This window comes from Scyliorhinus canicula, chromosome 5 (assembly GCF_902713615.1).
Source record: "Scyliorhinus canicula chromosome 5, sScyCan1.1, whole genome shotgun sequence".
Taxonomy (NCBI): Eukaryota; Metazoa; Chordata; class Chondrichthyes; order Carcharhiniformes; family Scyliorhinidae; genus Scyliorhinus; species Scyliorhinus canicula.
In genome coordinates this window covers 88,587,592-88,605,217 of record NC_052150.1, presented here as the reverse complement: position 1 = coordinate 88,605,217, position 17,626 = coordinate 88,587,592, and the positions used below count along the sequence as shown (strand labels likewise).

At 47.5% G+C, this 17,626-nt stretch overlaps 1 protein-coding gene across 4 annotated transcripts in view; it reads right to left on the bottom strand.

Annotated features, from left to right (window-relative positions):
* LOC119966114 (thyroid hormone receptor beta) overlaps positions 1 to 17,626 on the bottom strand; it is a 290,813-nt gene that overhangs the window by 61,289 nt on the left and 211,898 nt on the right. Inside the window, exon 1 of one of the 4 annotated variants that reach the window (XM_038797344.1) lies at positions 5,719 to 6,040. The exons of the other annotated variants lie outside the window; for them this stretch is intronic. Within the exon in view, the coding sequence (XP_038653272.1) occupies positions 5,719 to 6,040 (322 nt within the window). Of the gene's footprint in view, positions 1 to 5,718; positions 6,041 to 17,626 lie in introns of those variants that run through there. 4 annotated transcript variants of the gene reach the window in all.

The following is a 17,626-nucleotide window of genomic DNA, read 5'->3' as shown; positions in this document are numbered from 1 at the left end:
ATCAGCTTCGTTTTGGACAAAAACATGTCCATCACTTTCACATACTTTTAATAGTAACATGGAACCTTCTCCTGTGACAGTACTCTATGAAGTGGAAGTAAAAGGCATCATCCCTTTCACCAAAATTCAGACTGTTGCACTAGCCTTTTCAACATTGGCTGGATGCATTATTCTATTAAATTGGAAGCAGTCTGCCCCACACTCTTTTACTAATTGGTACGTAATCCTATGCAGAATCTCAAATTTAAGACTGCATGGAGAGGCACAATGGTTAGCACTGCTGTGTCACAGCACCAGGGACCCAGGTTTGATTCTGGCATTAGGCGACTGTGTGGAATTTTCACGTTATCCACATCTGTGTGGGTTTCCTCCGGGTGCTCTGGTTTCCTCCCATGTCCAAAGATGTGCAGGTTAGGTGGCTTATGGGGATGGGACAGGAGACTGGGCTTAGGTAGAGTGGTCTTTCTGAGGGTTGTCGCAGAAGTGATGGGCCGAATGGCCTCCTTCTGCACTGTAGGGATTCTGTGGAAAATAAGGTACACCATTAATTAATGTTATGTAGCGCGGCAACTTTTCCGAGATTATTTTGAGGAACTAAAGCTCTATACGTTCATATAACTGTCCCTAATTAGGTTGTACGTATCATGTGTAACTATATCTGTCATATGATTGTTGTTATTCTTATTATTTATTTTTGGGGGCTAGGGATGTTTTTTTTACCATTCTTTTTCCTTTTTCTTCTTTTCCTTTTTCACTTCTCTTTCTCGGAAGAGTTTAAGGTTAGATTATGCTGGAATTGTATAAAACATTGGTTAGGCTCCAGTGAGAGTATTGCGTGCAGTTCTGCAATCCATTTTCTAGGAGAGATATGATCGCACTGGAAAGGGTGCAGAGGAGGTTTACCAGGATGTTGCCTGGATTGGATTGGATTAGATTGGATTTGTTTATTGTCACGTGTACCGAGGTACAGTGAAAAGTATTTTTCTGCCAGCAGCTCAACAGATCATTCAGTACATGGAAGAAAAGGGAATTAAACAATTCAAGAAAATACATGAGAATACATAATAGGGCAACACAAGATATACAATGTAACTACATAAGCATTGGCATCGGTTGAAGCATACAGGATGTAGTGTTAATGAGGTCAGTCAATAAGAGGGTCATTTAGGAGTCTGGTGACAGTGGGGAAGAAGCTGTTTTTGAGTCTGTTCGTGCGTGTTCTCAGACTTCTGAATCTCCTGCCCGATGGAAGAAGTTGGAAAAGTGAGTAAGCCGGGTGGGAGGGATCCTTGATTATGCTGCCCGCTTTCCCCCGGCAACGGGAGGTGTAGATGGAATCAATGGATGGGAGGCAGGTTCGTGTGATGGACTGGGTGGTATTCACAACTCTCTGAAGTTCCTTGCGGTCCTGGGCCGAGCAGTTGCCATACCAGGCTGTGATGCAGCCCGATAGGATGCTTTCTATAGTGCATCTGTAAAAGTTGGTAAGGATTAATGTGGACATGCCGAATTTCCTTAGTTTCCTGAGGAAGTATAGGCGCTGTTGTGCTTTCTTGGTGATAGCGTCGACGTGAGTGGACCAGGCCGGAGAAGTTTAGTTATGAAGAGAGATTGGATAGACTGGAGTTATTTTCCTTGGAGCAGAGGAGACCGAAGGGTAACATGACTGAGATGTGTAAAGTCATGAGGGACATAGAGTAGATGGGAAGAAACTTTGCCTCTTGGAGGGATCAATAACTAGAGGACAAAAATTTAAGATAAATTGCAGGAGGTTTCGAGGGGATATGAGGAAATACTTTTTCACCCAAAGTGGTGAGAGTCTGGAACTCACTGCCTGAAAGGGAGGTGGAGGCAGAAACCTTCATAACACTTGAGTAGTATTTAGATGTGCACTTGCAATACCAAGGCATTCGAGGCTTTGGGCCAAGTGCTGGAAAATGGGATTAGAATTGTGGTTGTATTTGACCGGTGCAGACGCAATGGGCCAAAGGACCGTTTCTATGCTGTAGACCTCACAGAATCATAAAATTTACAGTGCACAAGAAGGCCATTCGGCCTTTTGAGTTTGCACCAGCCCTTGGAAAGAGCACCCTACCCAAGCCCATGCCTCCGCCCTATCCCTGCAACCCAGTAACACCAGTGAACCTAAAGGACACTAAGGGGCAAATTTAACATGGCCAATCCACATAACCTGCACTTCATTGCAAGTGGGAGGAAACTGGAGCACCCAGAGGAAATCCATGCAGACACAGAGAGAAAGTGCAAACTCCACAGTCACCCGAGACCGGAATTGAAACTGAAACCCTGGAGATGTTAGGCAGCAGTGCTAACCACTGTGCTACCAATAAAATGCTCCAGCCTAGGCAACATATTGGTAATAACAAACAGAAATTGTAAAGAAGACAAGTTGTCATAGCTTTTTGTCTTGCAATCACCAGAACAGATTTGTAAGAATACTGCATGAGAAGGTGGTAATGAATGGTTGGCAAGTAGACTCTGATTGGTAGTGGTATTGGCATGGAGAATATACTAGGGAACAGTGAACTGCCAAGCTTTTATTTAAATTCAAACCAGGAAAGTTGACTCCAATTGGTCAAGGTATCATTAAATGCATTAAGAAATGGCTGTCCCTAAGCTTTTGCTCAGTGAGAAAGATGCAAAGTGTGTATTTTGTCTGTAATGGAAAGGGTCCCAAGTATAGTGAACTGTGTAGTTTCCAGCATGTTTAAGTGAGACACACTGTGAGCCTGATTGATGATCTTAATTTCATTGTCAGTGCAATTCTTAGTACAATTGGAATTGTTAGTAAGCATTGTCCCAATGTGGAATCACAACAAATATTGAACGGTATGCTTGGAGTTTTGCAAACAGAGGCCATGCTTCTCACTAACTGTTTTTATATTGCTTTAGTGCTGCCAACCCTACATGGGTCTTGCATAGTTGGTAATCAATACACAGGATAAACTGTTCAGGTTTGGTAAGGCAGGTAGCTATAAAACTTGGTGCAAAACAAGCTTTCTCAGTCACCAACCTCGCTAAAGCTGGAATGCTTATCTTTGGCATTATTGTCTACATGAGGTCTGCACACTGGGAGATGACAGAGCTGGAACATTAAAGCAGATATGACTGTAGTGGCAGCTCATGTTAAATCTTGCTTGTGGTGAATATAGCAAAGCTCTTAACTAGTACAATTGTCATGTTCTTGGTTCACCATTCTTGTAAGTCATGCTCCATCTGCAGTACAACTTTAAGTCTGGCTGTGCTAGTGGGTAATCTTTTCGTCTTTCCTTTACCTACCATTATAATTTTACTATGAATGCTTAGGTGAATCATTTGTGGCCGCCTTGTACTTTTCCAGTGTTTCTGACAGGATCAATTCGTCCGCACTTCTTAACAAGTTACCATCATGCAATACTCTTATTAAAACTTTTGCCTTGGCTCGCAAGACCCCTCTCAAATCATGCCCTCTCTGCAGTGGATGATTAGAGGATTCTCAGAGCCCTGTTCCTTCTTCACATCAATGCTCCCCTTTCTCAATCAGCCCCATTTACTCTGTTGACAATTTCATTCCATACGCATCAACTTTTTCTAGATTGCACACTCCTAGTTCTCATCATGATGCTCTGTGAATCAATACAAGGATGGTTGCTTTTTGTCTCATCAGGACAATTCGCAACAATCACAAATGTAAAGGGAACAACAATTTATACTGTATGAAAAGAGTGTACTGATTAGTTGGCAGGTGGACACTGACAGAGACGTTGCCACGGTAATGCACCAGAAAGCTGATGACTGACAGTTAACTGCCAAGCATTGTTTAAATTCAAACCAGGCAGGGTGGTTTGATTGATCAAGGTGTTGCCCTTGGGAGTGAGCCAGAGAATGGCTGTTGCCTATTTTGTTTAGTTGAAAAAGATTCAGTGTGTGTACATGGCAGCAAGGCAACACAGTGGTTAGCACTGTGGCTTCACAGCATCAGGTTCCCAGGTTTGATTCCCAGCTGGTTCACTGTCTGTGCGGAGTCTGAACGTTCTCCCTGTGTTTGCGTGGGTTTCCACCGAGTGCTCAGTTTCCTCCCACTAGTCCTGAAAGACGTGCTGTTAGGTAATTTGGACATTGTGAATTTTCTCTCTGTGTACCTGAACAGGCGCCAGAATGTGGTGACTAGGGGCTTTTCACAGTAACTTCATTGCAATGTAAGCCTACATATGGCAATAAAGACATTCTTATATGTCTGTAAAGAACAGGGCCTTGTGCATTAATATTTTTAGCTTCGAGCATGCTTAAGCAAGCCACACTGTGAGTCCGACAGTGTAATTCTTAGCACACTCATGATTCTTTTGCAAATGTTGTCCAATCACAGGATCACCTCGAACGGTGGACACTACTGTTTTCATTTATGCAAGCATGGGCTGATTTGGTACAGTCAGTACTTTACCTGTTGCAAACAGCCAAAGGGAACCGCAGTTTGACATGATCCATCAGCTGTTGGGATATACAGCCTCATATCTAGCATCACACAGACACTTAAATTCATGCATCACATTTGTCAGATAGGCAGGGCGCCTTTTTGGCTTGATGGCAGCATCCTATTAGTGAAATATACCACTCCCATATCACTTCCATTTCTAAAGTTGTCTTCCAGAAGCTCAGCTAATTTTTTTGTACCAAATGTAACTTTTATCCACAACCCTGAACACTTTATTGCTTCTATATGCAAGACTTGTTTGGAAGCTCCCTTATACTTGCACTGATGGAAAGGCCAAAACAATTAAAACTGGCTATCATAAGGTGAACACTTCTCATTTTTTTTCAACTGTCAATTTCCATTGCAACATTTCTTTCCTTTCATACTATAATAGTCAGCGCAAACTTTTGTCTTTCCCCCCAGATTTCAAATTCCCATGACATTGAAATTAAGGTGCATTGAATCCTTTCCTACTCTCAGGTTTGACATTCCAAAATCACTGCTTTTGATTTACTTTTTTTTCCTCTTTGACCTCATTTAACCTTATATGTGTCCTAGCACTTTGGTCTTATCAATTCAATAAGGAACTCTAGCCTGTACACAGACAAGTGACTCAACAATTCAATCAGATTGACACAAACGTGTTAAATAGAAATGACATGAAAATGTCACAAAAGAAGTTTAATCTTCTCAGTGTGGTTACAAATGCAAAGTTGAATCAGATTTTCATCTTTTTATGACTAATTAGATCAGATATATTGCAAATCTTTAGGCCTCATATTAGTTCAGAAACATATACCGTTGTCCAGTAAATGACATAAATTAAGACCCTTTTGAATTTAATAATTGTAGAATTACTAGAAAACATTGTGCATTGCACTATATTAATACTGTACATTTTCATGATTTTGTATTATTCTCATAATTAAGGTAACAAAAATATGAATGAAATTTTGATCAGTGAACCTGCTATTGAAAGGCAAGTTACTTTATGGTACACTACTGCAGAAACCTTGACATTACTTGGAAACTTGAGAGCCTCTACTTTCCCAATTCCACCAGAACACACAGAAGAGTGGATTGCTTCAAGATTTCACATTAAAGCAGTTTCAAAACCCAAGCACGAACTTGGGTGCCACACAGTTGACAAATCCACACAAACAGCAGGAGATTCACAGCCACTTCAACTGTAGGTCTAAATATGCAGAATGAAATGCAAGATTAAAAATAAATCTAACAATGCACAATACCTTTTCTTGGAGAGAAAGATGGTGACTGTTCTTGACAAAAAACATCTTTACCATCATCAAAATATTCAGCTTGGCAAAAGCGGCTCATACTTGTGTTAACGTTATAATACTCGCTCTCGAACTCGTTTCCAGGGTAACTGGAAGGCTGATTCACAATCCAGGTCTGGTCCATGCAAATGTTGCTGCTGTGAGGAGCCTGAACATTATAACTGCTATAAATCTGGTTGTCCTCTCTGTGCATGTAATAATCCAGTGGTTGCATGTAGCAATCATTATTGACTGCTACTTGTGCATCACACATCTCCTGCACGCAATAGTTCATTTTACTTTACTTAGGTTTCCACAATGTTGTTCAGCACTTCTAATATAAACTTAGGGGATCATTTACCTCATGAAAAATGTCACAGGAAAATCTGTAGCAACTTAAAAAAAACAATTTTTGCACAATTCACATGCACAAGTGAACACATACTACCCCAAGCGCTAAAATCTGATGCATATATATATATATATATATAGATGCTCTCAACATTATCCCCCTCCAATAAATAACAAATGAAGAAGCAGATCAATGACAGCCAAAGGTCTTAATCGGTCATGAGGGCCAATTTTTGTGACAGACAGATAGACAGGCAGGTAGAAAACCACCAACAGGAAGCTCAAACAGTAAGAAAAAAACGTCTGAACATGAAACTGCCACAATCCTCAAAATTCAAACTATCACGATAAAATGTCATTGAATTAATGTGAATTTAGAAGTTTCTTGTTCATTTTGGACTATTAAAAATTTTAATATAACGTTAATTGACATAAGAATTAATTCTATACAGAGCAGTGAGTATTTTTAAAAATAAGCCAATTTGTGTTCCTGGCTATGCAATCATCATTTTAATCCATTTTTATTAGCGATATTGATTATGCTTTAGAGAATTACGTAATACAGCAAGTGAGCTCAGAAACTGATAAAGAGTATGCTACCAATCTCACAGTTTCCTTCAACGAGCTCAAGATTAATCAACTGACTAAAAACAATGAATTTATTTTTAATTTAAAAAGAACAAAATAAATAGACTTGTCCAGTTAGGAACCAAATTATAAAAATGAATAAAAAGCACATATTTAGACTTGTAAAAATTAATTATCACTTCGAGTGATTATTTTAGATTATTAACCTAATGGCAAATTAACTCAACAACAGTGATTAAAATAAGCAGCTCCCAGCAGGCCTTTAAATATTCTGGATTTCAAATAAATACAGAATTGTTTGCAAGTTAATCAGTTTTAAAATCACTGCGTCTATGTGACTATACTTGAAGTATAGAGTTCAGTAAAGGGAATTTTAAAATCTATTTTCTTAATGTACGACATGCGTTAGACTCAATACTTACTTGGAAAATGTACAAAATTCTATTTAGACACCAGGAATTGGTTTTTGACCCTCTCAAGAATTAGAAGGCTTTGGATTTATGATAGTATTGAGACACAATGCTGCAAAAAGTGAGAATCTCACTATGTTATCTTGAAACAATACATGGCTTTGTACAGTTCTTATAAAGAACTACTTTAAAACATTATTTTTAAGTCATCACATGAAGAGACAAGCAATAAGACTTTAAAGCGATCAAGATTAACATCTATTGGTTCTGGGGAACTCTGAGGTAAAGAGTGACTAAATCTGCAGGAATTGGGTGATTATACCAGTTTAACTTTTCTTTGAAGTGAAACCTTACACAACACTTTAATCTTTTCCATATCTGACATAAGTCTTTGCATCAAATGCTGCTCAGTTGAGCATTCATCTGCCAGTTAATTTCCGAAGAATCAAAGCTTCGTAGTTTCTAAAATAAATTGTTTGTTCTGATAAATGCCAAACTAGGACTTTGCTTCTATTTGACTAAAGTTTAAGAATGAACAATATTTTAATAATTTGCAAATTGTGAATTTAAGAGTAAAGACATTTCGTGCAAAAACAAATTAAGGTGCAGCATCAGTGCTCTCAATGACAGTGCTCTCAATGAGCCAAGTACCTGCCTTTAGGCAGAGTGCACATGAATAAATAAATGAATCAGCACTCTGGGCATGTTACATACATGACTAAATAAGAATCCAGATTTTAAAACACGCTTTTGATATAATTATTATTTGGTAGGAATATTCTAACAGCTCTGCCTCACACATTTTCTGTAAAGTTTTAATGCTTACTAATGCACCACCACCTCAAAGTTCCCCTCCAAGTCACTCACCATCCTGCGAAATATATCAGTGTTCCTTCACTGTTGCTGGGTCATAAACCCCGGAACACCTACCCTAACAGCACAGTGGGTGTACCTACACGTCAGGGACTACAGTGATTCAAGAAAGCAGCTCACCACCACCTTCTCAATGGCAACGAGGTATGCTGACCTAGCCAACGATGCCCACATCCCATAAATGAATAAAAAACAATCATCTTCCGCCACAACATTTTCATCTGTGATAAACTTTAAAGGCAAGTCGGACTCATAACTTCTGTTGCCATTCAGACCAGGAAGATTTTGGGAGTTGTAAATTGCAGAATGCAGTTTCTGAAATCAAACTGGTTGTTTGCTCGACTCTCCTTGCCAAATGTACCCTTTTCCAGTTTCCCAAATATCTTTGGATGATACCCATTGCATTTCTAACTGTGAAAGGTCTTAGGAACAACAGCAGACAATTACTTTCTAAGGAAGTGTACTTGAATGGCATGAACAAAGACCATTAAGCTATGGCATCGTTTAAAAAAAAAATGTTTTTTATTGAGTTTTCATATTTTATATCCAACAAATTACAAATTATTAGAAAAAAAACACGCAAAAATTAACATGTATATTTACAGGTAAGCATCTTCATAATAACAACTGTGGCCGACCCCTTTAACCGGCATACATATTTTACATTCCCCAATATGGCCGAGGCACATGTTTATAGGCATTTATTTACAATTTGGTTTTGGGCCTTAGCTTGCCATCAAACCCCCATAACGAACCCGTAGCGCCCCCCCCCCCCCCCCCCCCCCCACCCGACAACCTTCCCCCGATTCCTTTCCATTTTCCACCGATTCTTGGCCACCCGACTATTCTTCCTCTTGTACGTTGGCCACAAACAGGTCCCGGAACAATTGCATGAATGGCTCCCACGTTGTGTGGAAGTCGTCGTCTGACCCTCGGATGGCGAATTTGATTTTCTCCATTTGGAGAGATTCCGAGAGGTCGGACAGCCAGTCTGCAGCTCTGGGCGGTGTTGCTGACCGCCAGCCAAACAGGATTCTACGGCGGGCAATCAGGGAGGCAAAGGCAAGGGCGTCCGCCCTCCTCCCCAGGAATAGATCTGGCTGGTCTGAAACCCCGAAGATCGCCACTATCGGGCATGGCTCCACCCTCACCTTGAAGAAGGCTGTCCAGTACTCCACAAGTCTGGGGCAAGACCAGAACATGTGGGCGTGGTTGGCCGGGCCTCTTTGGCACCGTTCACATCTGTCCTCCACCTCCGGGAAGAACCTACTCATACGGTTTCTTGTTAAGTGGGCTCTATGTACCACTTTTAGTTGCGTCAGGCTGAGCCTTGCGCACGTGGAGGTGGAGTTGACCCTATGCAGTGCTTCGCTCCAGAGTCCCCACCCTATCTCAATCCCCAGGTCATCCTCCCATTTCTTTCTTGTTGCGTCCAGTACGGTGTTGTCCCTTTCTAACAGTCGGTCATACATGTTGCTACAGTTCCCTTTCTCTAGGATACTTGCGTCCAGTAGTTCTTCCAGTATTATCTGTCGTGGCGGTTGTGGGTACGTCCTTGTCTCCTTTCGTAAGAAGTTTTTGAGCTGCAGGTACCGTAGCTCGTTCCCCCTGGCTAGCCGAAAGTTCTCTGTCAGTTCGTCCAGTGTTGCGATCCTGTCATCCGTGTATAGGTCCCCCCGTCCTGCCTCCACCTTTTGAAGATGGCGTCAGTCAGTGCTGGTGTGAACCTATGGTTGTTGCAGATGGGAGCATTGTCCAACATTTTGGTCAGGCCAAATTGCCGCCGCAGTTGGTTCCAGGATTGGAGGGTGGCTGTCACCACTGGGCTGCTGGAGTGTTTTTTGGGTGGGGATGGGAGTGCTGCCGTGGCGAGGGCCCGGAGGGAGATCCCCATGCAGGAGGCCTCCTCCGCACGCACCCACTCGGCTTCTGGCTCCTGGATCCATCCCCTTACTCGCTCGGCTGTTGCTGCCCAGTGGTAGAATTGTAGGTTCAGGAGGGCTAGCCCCCCCCGGATTTTGTTTTTTGTAGGACCTTCTTTGGGATCCTAGCATTTTTACCCCCCCCATACGAACGCCATGATAAGTTTGTCCAGCGCTTTGAAAAAGGCCTTGGGGATGTAGATCGGAAAGAAACAGGAAGAGGAACCTGGGCAGTACGTTCATTTTGATCGTCTGGACTCTCCCCGCGAGGGAGAGTGGAAGTGTGTTCCATCTTTGCAGGTCCTTTTTTACTTCCTCCGTCAGGCTGGTGAGGTTCCATTTGTGGATCCCTTTCCAGTCATGGGCTATTTGGATCCCCAGGTAGCGGAATTTGTGTCGGGCTTGTTTGAACGGCAGCCCCTTTAGCAGCGGGGACAGTGGGCATCCTTGTCTGGTGCCCCTGTGCAGCTGGAAGTATTGGGAGTTGGTATTGTTGGTCCGTATGCTCGCCATGGGAGCGTTGTATAGGAGCTTTACCCAAGCGGTGAACCCTGTTCCAAGCCCGAACCGCTCCAGTACCTCTATGAGGTATTTCCATTCAACTCTGTTGGAGGCCTTTTCTGCGTCCAGTGGGACGATCACCTCTTGTGTTCTCTCCCCGGAGGGGGTCATTATCACGTTCAGTAGGCGCCTGATGTTCGAGGTAAGCTGTCTACCTTTGATGAAGCCCGTCTGGTCCTCTGTGACCACCTCAGGTACACAGTCTTCTAGCCTTTTGGCTAGGATTTTGGCCAGTATTTTGGCGTCTGCATTCAGCAGAGATATGGGTCTGTATGACCCACATTCCATTGGGTCTTTGTGTTTCTTAGGTATCAGCGAGATTGAGGCCTGTGCTAACGTGGGTGGCAGTGTGCCCCTAGCTAGCGAGTCTGTGAACATCTCCCGCAGGTGCGGGGCCAGCGCTGTCGCAAAATTTTTGTAGAAGTCCGCCGGGAATCCGTCCGGTCCCGGCGCCTTCCCCGTCTGCATGGAGCTAATGCTGTCCATGATCTCTCCCAGTGCTAGTGGTGCTTCCAGGTCCTGTTTTCTGCCCTCTCCCACAACTGGTATGTCCAGTCCATCAAGGAACCGGTTCATCCCAGCCTTTCCCGTTGGGGGCTCTGAGGTGTACAGCTCTTGGTAGAAGGCCTTGAAGGTTTTGTTAATCCTCTCTGGTTCTGTTTCCCACGTGCCTCTGGTACCTCTGATTTGCGCAATTTCTCTGTTGGCTGCCTGCTTTCTCAGCTGGTGTGCCAACAGGCGGCTGGCTTTGTCTCCGTGTTCGTACAGGGTCCCACGCGCCTGGCGGAGTTGGTGCACTGCTTTCCTGGTGGAGAGCAGGTCAAAGTTCCTTTGTAATTCTTTTCTCTCCGCCAGGAGCTCTACGGTCGGGGCCTCGGAGTATTTACGGTCTACCTCCAGTATGGAATCGACCAACTTCTGCCTAGCCACCCTTTCCTCCCTATCTCTTTGCGCTTTGAAGGCAATGATTTCCCCTCTTAGTATGGCCTTAAGCGCTTCCCAGAACGTGGAGTGTGAGACCTCCCCGTTTTGGTTGTTCTCCGTGTACTCTGCTATGGCCCGCGCTATCCTTTCGCTGAAGGCCTTGTCAGCTAGTAAGGCACCGTCCAACCTCCATATGGGGCGCTGGGCCCTTCCCGTCTCTAGCCGCATGTCCATGTAGTGTGGAACGTGGTCTGATATTACAATTGCGGAGTATTTCACTTTGTCTATCCCTGGAAGCACCGTTTTCTCCACCACAAAGAAGTAAATTCTGGTGTACACGTTGTGTACTGGGGAGAAGAAGGAGAATTCTTTCTCCCCCAGGTGGGCGAACCTCCAGGGGAAGCTATGGCATCGTTGACAGTAGGTTCATGTCGATATACAGTTCTGCTGCTACTGCCATTTGTTTGCATCTCAGCATCGCAGAAGCACTGTTTCATCTGGCCATGGTGAATATTTGTATGTTCAGTAGTTACCATATTCTACTTTTAGGGTTGGGGGGAGGGAATAAAATCACTACTGACCTATGCTGGTGCTGTTTATGTACATTTCTGCAACATCTGGAGTCCCTCCACTACAATGAAGGTTCATGGCTACATTTGGCCGAATTTATTGCCTAGCCAAAATGATCATTTGAGGACTTTTGAGTTCAAGGCTGGTTGTGCACAAATTTCAGACTTAGGACACAGAGCAATGTGGACTCAGCCTGAAGTGACTTTGTCCTTATCGCATACTGTCCTAAGACACACTCAGTTACCTCACTGCGACATCTTCTGGAATCATTCAGGAGTCCCCATATTTCTGCCCTGATACATGGTGCCCTTGGTGTGGAGATAGCAGCAGCAATTAGTGCTTTGCTCTACCCATTTCTTTGCCCCCTCAAAACGTGTGGGGAGAACCAATTCCTCCGCCAAGAGAATGGATGACAAGCTCAACTGAAGCCTATAAATCCTGCTATCAGAACTAGTGAATAACTGTGGTCGCAGCCGTCAAATTGTTTTTGGTTACATTGAAAGTAAGAGGGCAATAAAGGATTACATGAGGCAACGAAAGGGTTCTGTAGGGCAGGCCCAGGTGACTCCCAGTACGTGGCAGCAGTTTTAACTGTCCATTTTGATTAATAAAGGGGTCAAGGGTTATGGGGAGAAGGCACGAGAATGGGGATGAGAAACATATCAGCCATGATTGAAGGCAGAGCAGATATCTTGGGCCAAAATGGCCTAATTCTGCTCCTTTGTCTTACGGTCTTATTTTGGATGAATTTTCATTTAGCAGACTATATTCAATTATCAATAATGCATATACAGTTGGCTTCCGGTTGCGGCGATGCGGAGCTAAGCAACTCCCGCTATTTTTGGACTTTCGGGCTCTTTTAAGGGCCGGCAACGGCGCTGATTCGGCTTTCCCCCGGGTGGGAACGCAACCACTGTGCTCAGCGGCCGGTCGATGGGCTGGACTAGAAGTGGAGCGGTCAAAAAGTTGACTTTGCAGCAGAACAAGGTGCGAGGCAGAAAAAACATGATGGCGGCAGGCGGAGAACCAGCAGCGTGGCAGCAGTGGGCGCGGGGGCAGCAGGAGCTGCTTCAGCGCTCCTTCAGGGAGCTAAAAGCAGAGATCCTGGAGCCGTTTAAGGCCTCGCTGGACAAGCTCATGGTGACTCAGACAGCTCAGGCCGCAGAGATTCGAAAGCTGTAGCAAAAGGCTTCGGAGAACGAGGATGAGCTCCTGGGCCTGGCAGTGAAGGTGGAGTCGCACGAGGCGCTTCACAAGAAATGGTTGGCAAGGATGGAGGAGATGGAGAACCGCTCCCGCCGGAAGAACCTGCGGATTTTGGGCCTCCCGGAGGGGCTGAAAGGTTCGGATTTGGGGGCCTACGTGATCCTGATGCTGAACTCGTTGATGGGTGCGGGGTCGTTCCGGGGACCCCTGGAGCTGGAGGGGGCCCATCGGGTGCTGCTGCGGAAGCCTAGGCCGAACGAGCCGCCCAGGGCGGTGCTGGTCCGCTTTCACCGCTTGGCCGACCGTGAGTGCGTGTTGAGATGGGCGAAGAAGGAAAGGAGAAGCAGGTGGGAGAATGCGGACATTAGGATTTATCAGGACTGGAGCGCGGAAGTGGCGAAGAGAAGGGCTGGCTTCAATCAAGCGAAAGGAGTGCTTCATAGGAAGGGAGTGAAGTTTGGCCTGTTACAACCGGCTCGCCTCTGGGTCACTTACAAGGACCGCCAGCTCTATTTTGACTCTCCGGAGGATGCCTGGGCTTTTGTCCAGGCAGAGAAATTGGAGTCCAACTGAGGACTGGGGGGGCTGGGGAAAGATGTACATTGTTTGTAGGCTCTGTCCTCCTTGGTATCCTTTTGCTTACATTGGCTGTGTTTGATGTTGCCTTTTCGTTGCTCTGAGTTTTCGTCTTTTGGGGCTGTTATTTATTTACCGTGGTGCTTTTTGGTTATTTTTCTCACTGGTGGGGGTTGGGCAGCAGTTTGAGGTCCCGCTCGGTCATGTGCCCGTCTTTTCCCCGCATGTTGGGTTGGGAGGCGGAGCCGGCACTGGAAGGGGGGATTGGTGGTTGTGTTGCATTGGGGGTGGGGGTCCGCTGGTATGGCGGGAGTAGCCGGGGTCAGCAGGAGTCGGCTGACTTACGGAAGTACAATGTTAGGGGTAACGCAGCTAGGGGGGCCCCTAGCTCGGGGGGGAGAAAGAAGGGGGTGGGTACCGTGTTGCAGCTGTAGGGGCTGTAAGGAAACGGCTGGTGAAGGGGCGGGGGGGTTGGGAGGGGGGTCTGCTACCGTGGGGAACGGGCTTGGGGGGGTTCCCTGGGCACGTGGTGGGTTGAGGGAGAGCTATGGCTGATCGGTGCGGAGGGAGGGGGAGGACCCCCCAGATTCGGCTGGTCACATGGAACGTGAGGGGGCTGAATGGTCCGGTGAAGCGGTCCCGGGTCTTGGCTCACTTGAGGGGGCTGGGAGCGGATGTGGCTATGCTCCAGGAGACGCACCTCAAGGTTACGGATCAGATGAGACTAAGAAAAGGCTGGGTGGGACAGGTGTTTCACTCGGGGCTCGATGCGAAGAACCGAGGGGTGGAAATCTTGGTCGGTAAGAGCTTGTCGTTCGTTGCGTCCAATGTGGTGGCGGACAGTGCAGGTAGATTTGTAATGGTGAGTGGTAGACTTCAGGGAGAGCGCGTGGTCCTGGTCAATGTGAACGCCCCTAACTGGGACGATGCGGGCTTCATGCGGCGAATGCTGGGCCTGATCCCGGACCTGGAGATGGGGGGTTTGATCCTGGGTGGGGACTTTAATACGGTGCTAGATCCAGCTCTGGATCGCTCGAAGTCTAGGCCGGGCAAGAGGCCAGCGGCGGCCTCGATGCTGAGGAGGTTCATGGATCAGATGGGAGGGGTGGACCCCTGGAGGTTCTTGAAGCCGGAGAGTAGGGAGTTCTCCTTTATCTCCCATGTTCACAAGGCTTACTCCCGGATTGACTTTTTTGTTCTCAGTAGGGCGCTAATCCAGAGAGTGGTGGGCGCGGCGTATTCGGCGACAGCCATATCGGACCATGCTCCACATTTGGTGGATCTGGAGCTGGGGGAGGGGAAGGACCAGCGCCCGCTATGGAGGTTAGATGTGGGGCTTTTGGCAGAGGAGGAAGTGTGTGGGCGGGTCCGTAGGGGCATAGAGGGGTATCTGGAAGCCAACGACAACGGGGAGGTGCAAGTTGGGGTGGTTTGGGAAGCGCTGAAGGCAGTAGTCAGAGGGGAGCTGACATCCATTCGGGCGCACAGGGAGAGGGCGGAGAGGGCCGAGAGGGAGAGGCTGGTGGAGGAAATGGTAAGGGTGGATAGGAGATATGCGGATGCCCCGGAGGAGGGGCTTTTGAGGAAGCAGCACAGTCTCCAAGCGGAGTTCGATATACTGACCACCCGGAAGGCGGAGGCGCAGTGGAGGAGGGCGCAGGGGGCGGTGTATGAGTATGGGGAGAAGGCAAGTCGGATGCTGGCCCACCAGCTCCGGAAACGGGAGGCAGCGAGAGAGATAGGGGGAGTCATGGATGTAGGAGGGAACTTGGTGCGGGGTGGCAAGGACATCAATGGGGTGTTCAGATCCTTTTATGAGGGGCTGTACCGAGCGATGCCCCCTAGGGAGGCAGGAGGGATGGACCGCTTTCTGGATAGGCTGGAGTTCCCAAGAGTAGGGGATGAGCGGGTGGAGGGTCTGGGGGCCCTAATCGAGCTGGAGGAACTGATGCTGGAGGAACTGATGGAGGCGATGGGAAGTATGCAGACAGGGAAAGCGCCGGGACCTGACGGGTTCCCGGTGGAATTTTACAAGACGTTTTCGGATCTGCTGGACTCACTGCTTGTGAGGACCCTGAATGAGGCAAGGGAGAGGGGGGGGGGGGGGGGGGGGGGGGGGGGCTCTGCCCCCGACGATGTCCAGGGCAATTATTTCTTTGATCCTGAAGCGGGACAAAGACCCTCTTCAGTGTGGGTCTTGCAGGCCGATTTCGCTTCTTAATGTGGATGTAAAGTTGTTGGCAAAGGTACTGTCCAGAAGGGTGGAAGATGTAGTTCCGACGGTTATCCATGAGGACCAAACGGGATTTGTAAAGGGGAGGCAGCTGAATGCCAACGTGCGGCGGCTCCTTAATGTTATGATGATGGCGCTGGCGGCTGGGAAGGCGGAAATAGTAGCATCAATGGATGCGGAGAAAGCTTTTGACAGGGTGGAGTGGAGTTACCAGTGGGAAGTGTTGAGGAGGTTTGGGTTTGGTGAGGAGTTCATCAGCTGGGTGAGGTTGCTGTACAGCTCTCCAGTGGCGAGTGTTGTGATGAACGGGAGGTGGTCGGAGGACTTTCGGCTTTCCGGGGGGACGAGGCAGGGGTGCCCCTTGTCCCTCCTCTTCGCGTTAGCGATTGAGCCCCTAGCCATGGCGCTGAGGGATTCGAAGAGTTGGAGGGGGATTGTGTGGGGCGGGCAGGGGGGGGGGGGGGGGGGGGGGGGGGGTGGGGGGGGGGGGGGAGACGGGACACACCGGCTGTTGTTGTACGCAGATGATCTACTGTTGTATGTCGCGGATCCGGCTGAGGGGATGCCAGAGGTGTTGAAGATACTTGAGGAGTTTGGGGACTTTTCGGGTTACAAGCTCAATGTGGGGAAAAGTGAGCTGTTTGTCCTGCACCTGGGGGATCAGGAGAGGGAGATAGGTGAGCTCCCACTGAAGAGGGCTGAGAGGAGCTTAAGATATCTTGGGGTCCAGATAGCTAAGACCTGGGGGGCCATGCACAGACTTAACTTTTCGAGGCTGGTGGATCAGATGGAGGAAGAGTTCAGGAGGTGGGACGCGCTGCCGCTCTCGTTGGCGGGCAGGGTGCAGTCGATTAAGATGACGGTGCTCCCGAAGTGTTTGTTTCTTTTCCAGTGCCTCCCCATATTGATCCCAAAGGCTTTTTTCAAAAGGGTGAATAAGTCTATTCTCGGGTTCGTGTGGGCGCGGAAGGCCCCGAGAGTAAGGAGGGTATTCTTGGAGCGAAGAAGGGAGGTAGGAGGTTTGGTGTTACCCAACCTGTGCGGGTATTACTGGGCGGCAAATGTGCCAATGATTCGCAGGTGGGTGACGGAGGGGGAGGGTGACGCATGGAAGAGATTGGAGGTGGCGTCCTGTGTGGGTACGAGTCTGGAGGCTTTGGTGACGGCCCCACTTACACTCCCCCCGGCAAAGTACTCTACGAGTCCGGTAGTGGTGGCATCCCTCAAAATCTGGGGGCAGTGGAGGCGGCATAGGGGGGAAGTTAAGGCCTCAGTCTGGGCCCCGATACGGGGCAATCACCGTTTCACAACGGGGAGAATGGATGGTGGATTTGGGAGTTGGCACAGGGCAGGCATCAGACAGATTGGGGACCTCTTCCTTGATGGGAAGTTCGCGCCTCTGGAGGAGCTGGAGGGGAAGTGGAACCTCTCCCCTGAGAACGCTTTCAGATATATGCAGATCAGGGCATTTGTTAAGTGGCAGGTGGCGGAGTTTCCGCGGCTGCCGCCAAGGGGAGGTGCAGGACAGGGTGCTCTCGGGGACGTGAGTCGGTGAGGGGAAGATCTCGGCAATTTATCAGTTGATGCAGGAGGAGGAGGAGGCCTCAGTAGAGGAGCTCAAAGCGAAGTGGGAGGAAGAGCTAGGGGAAGAGATTGAGGATGGAACG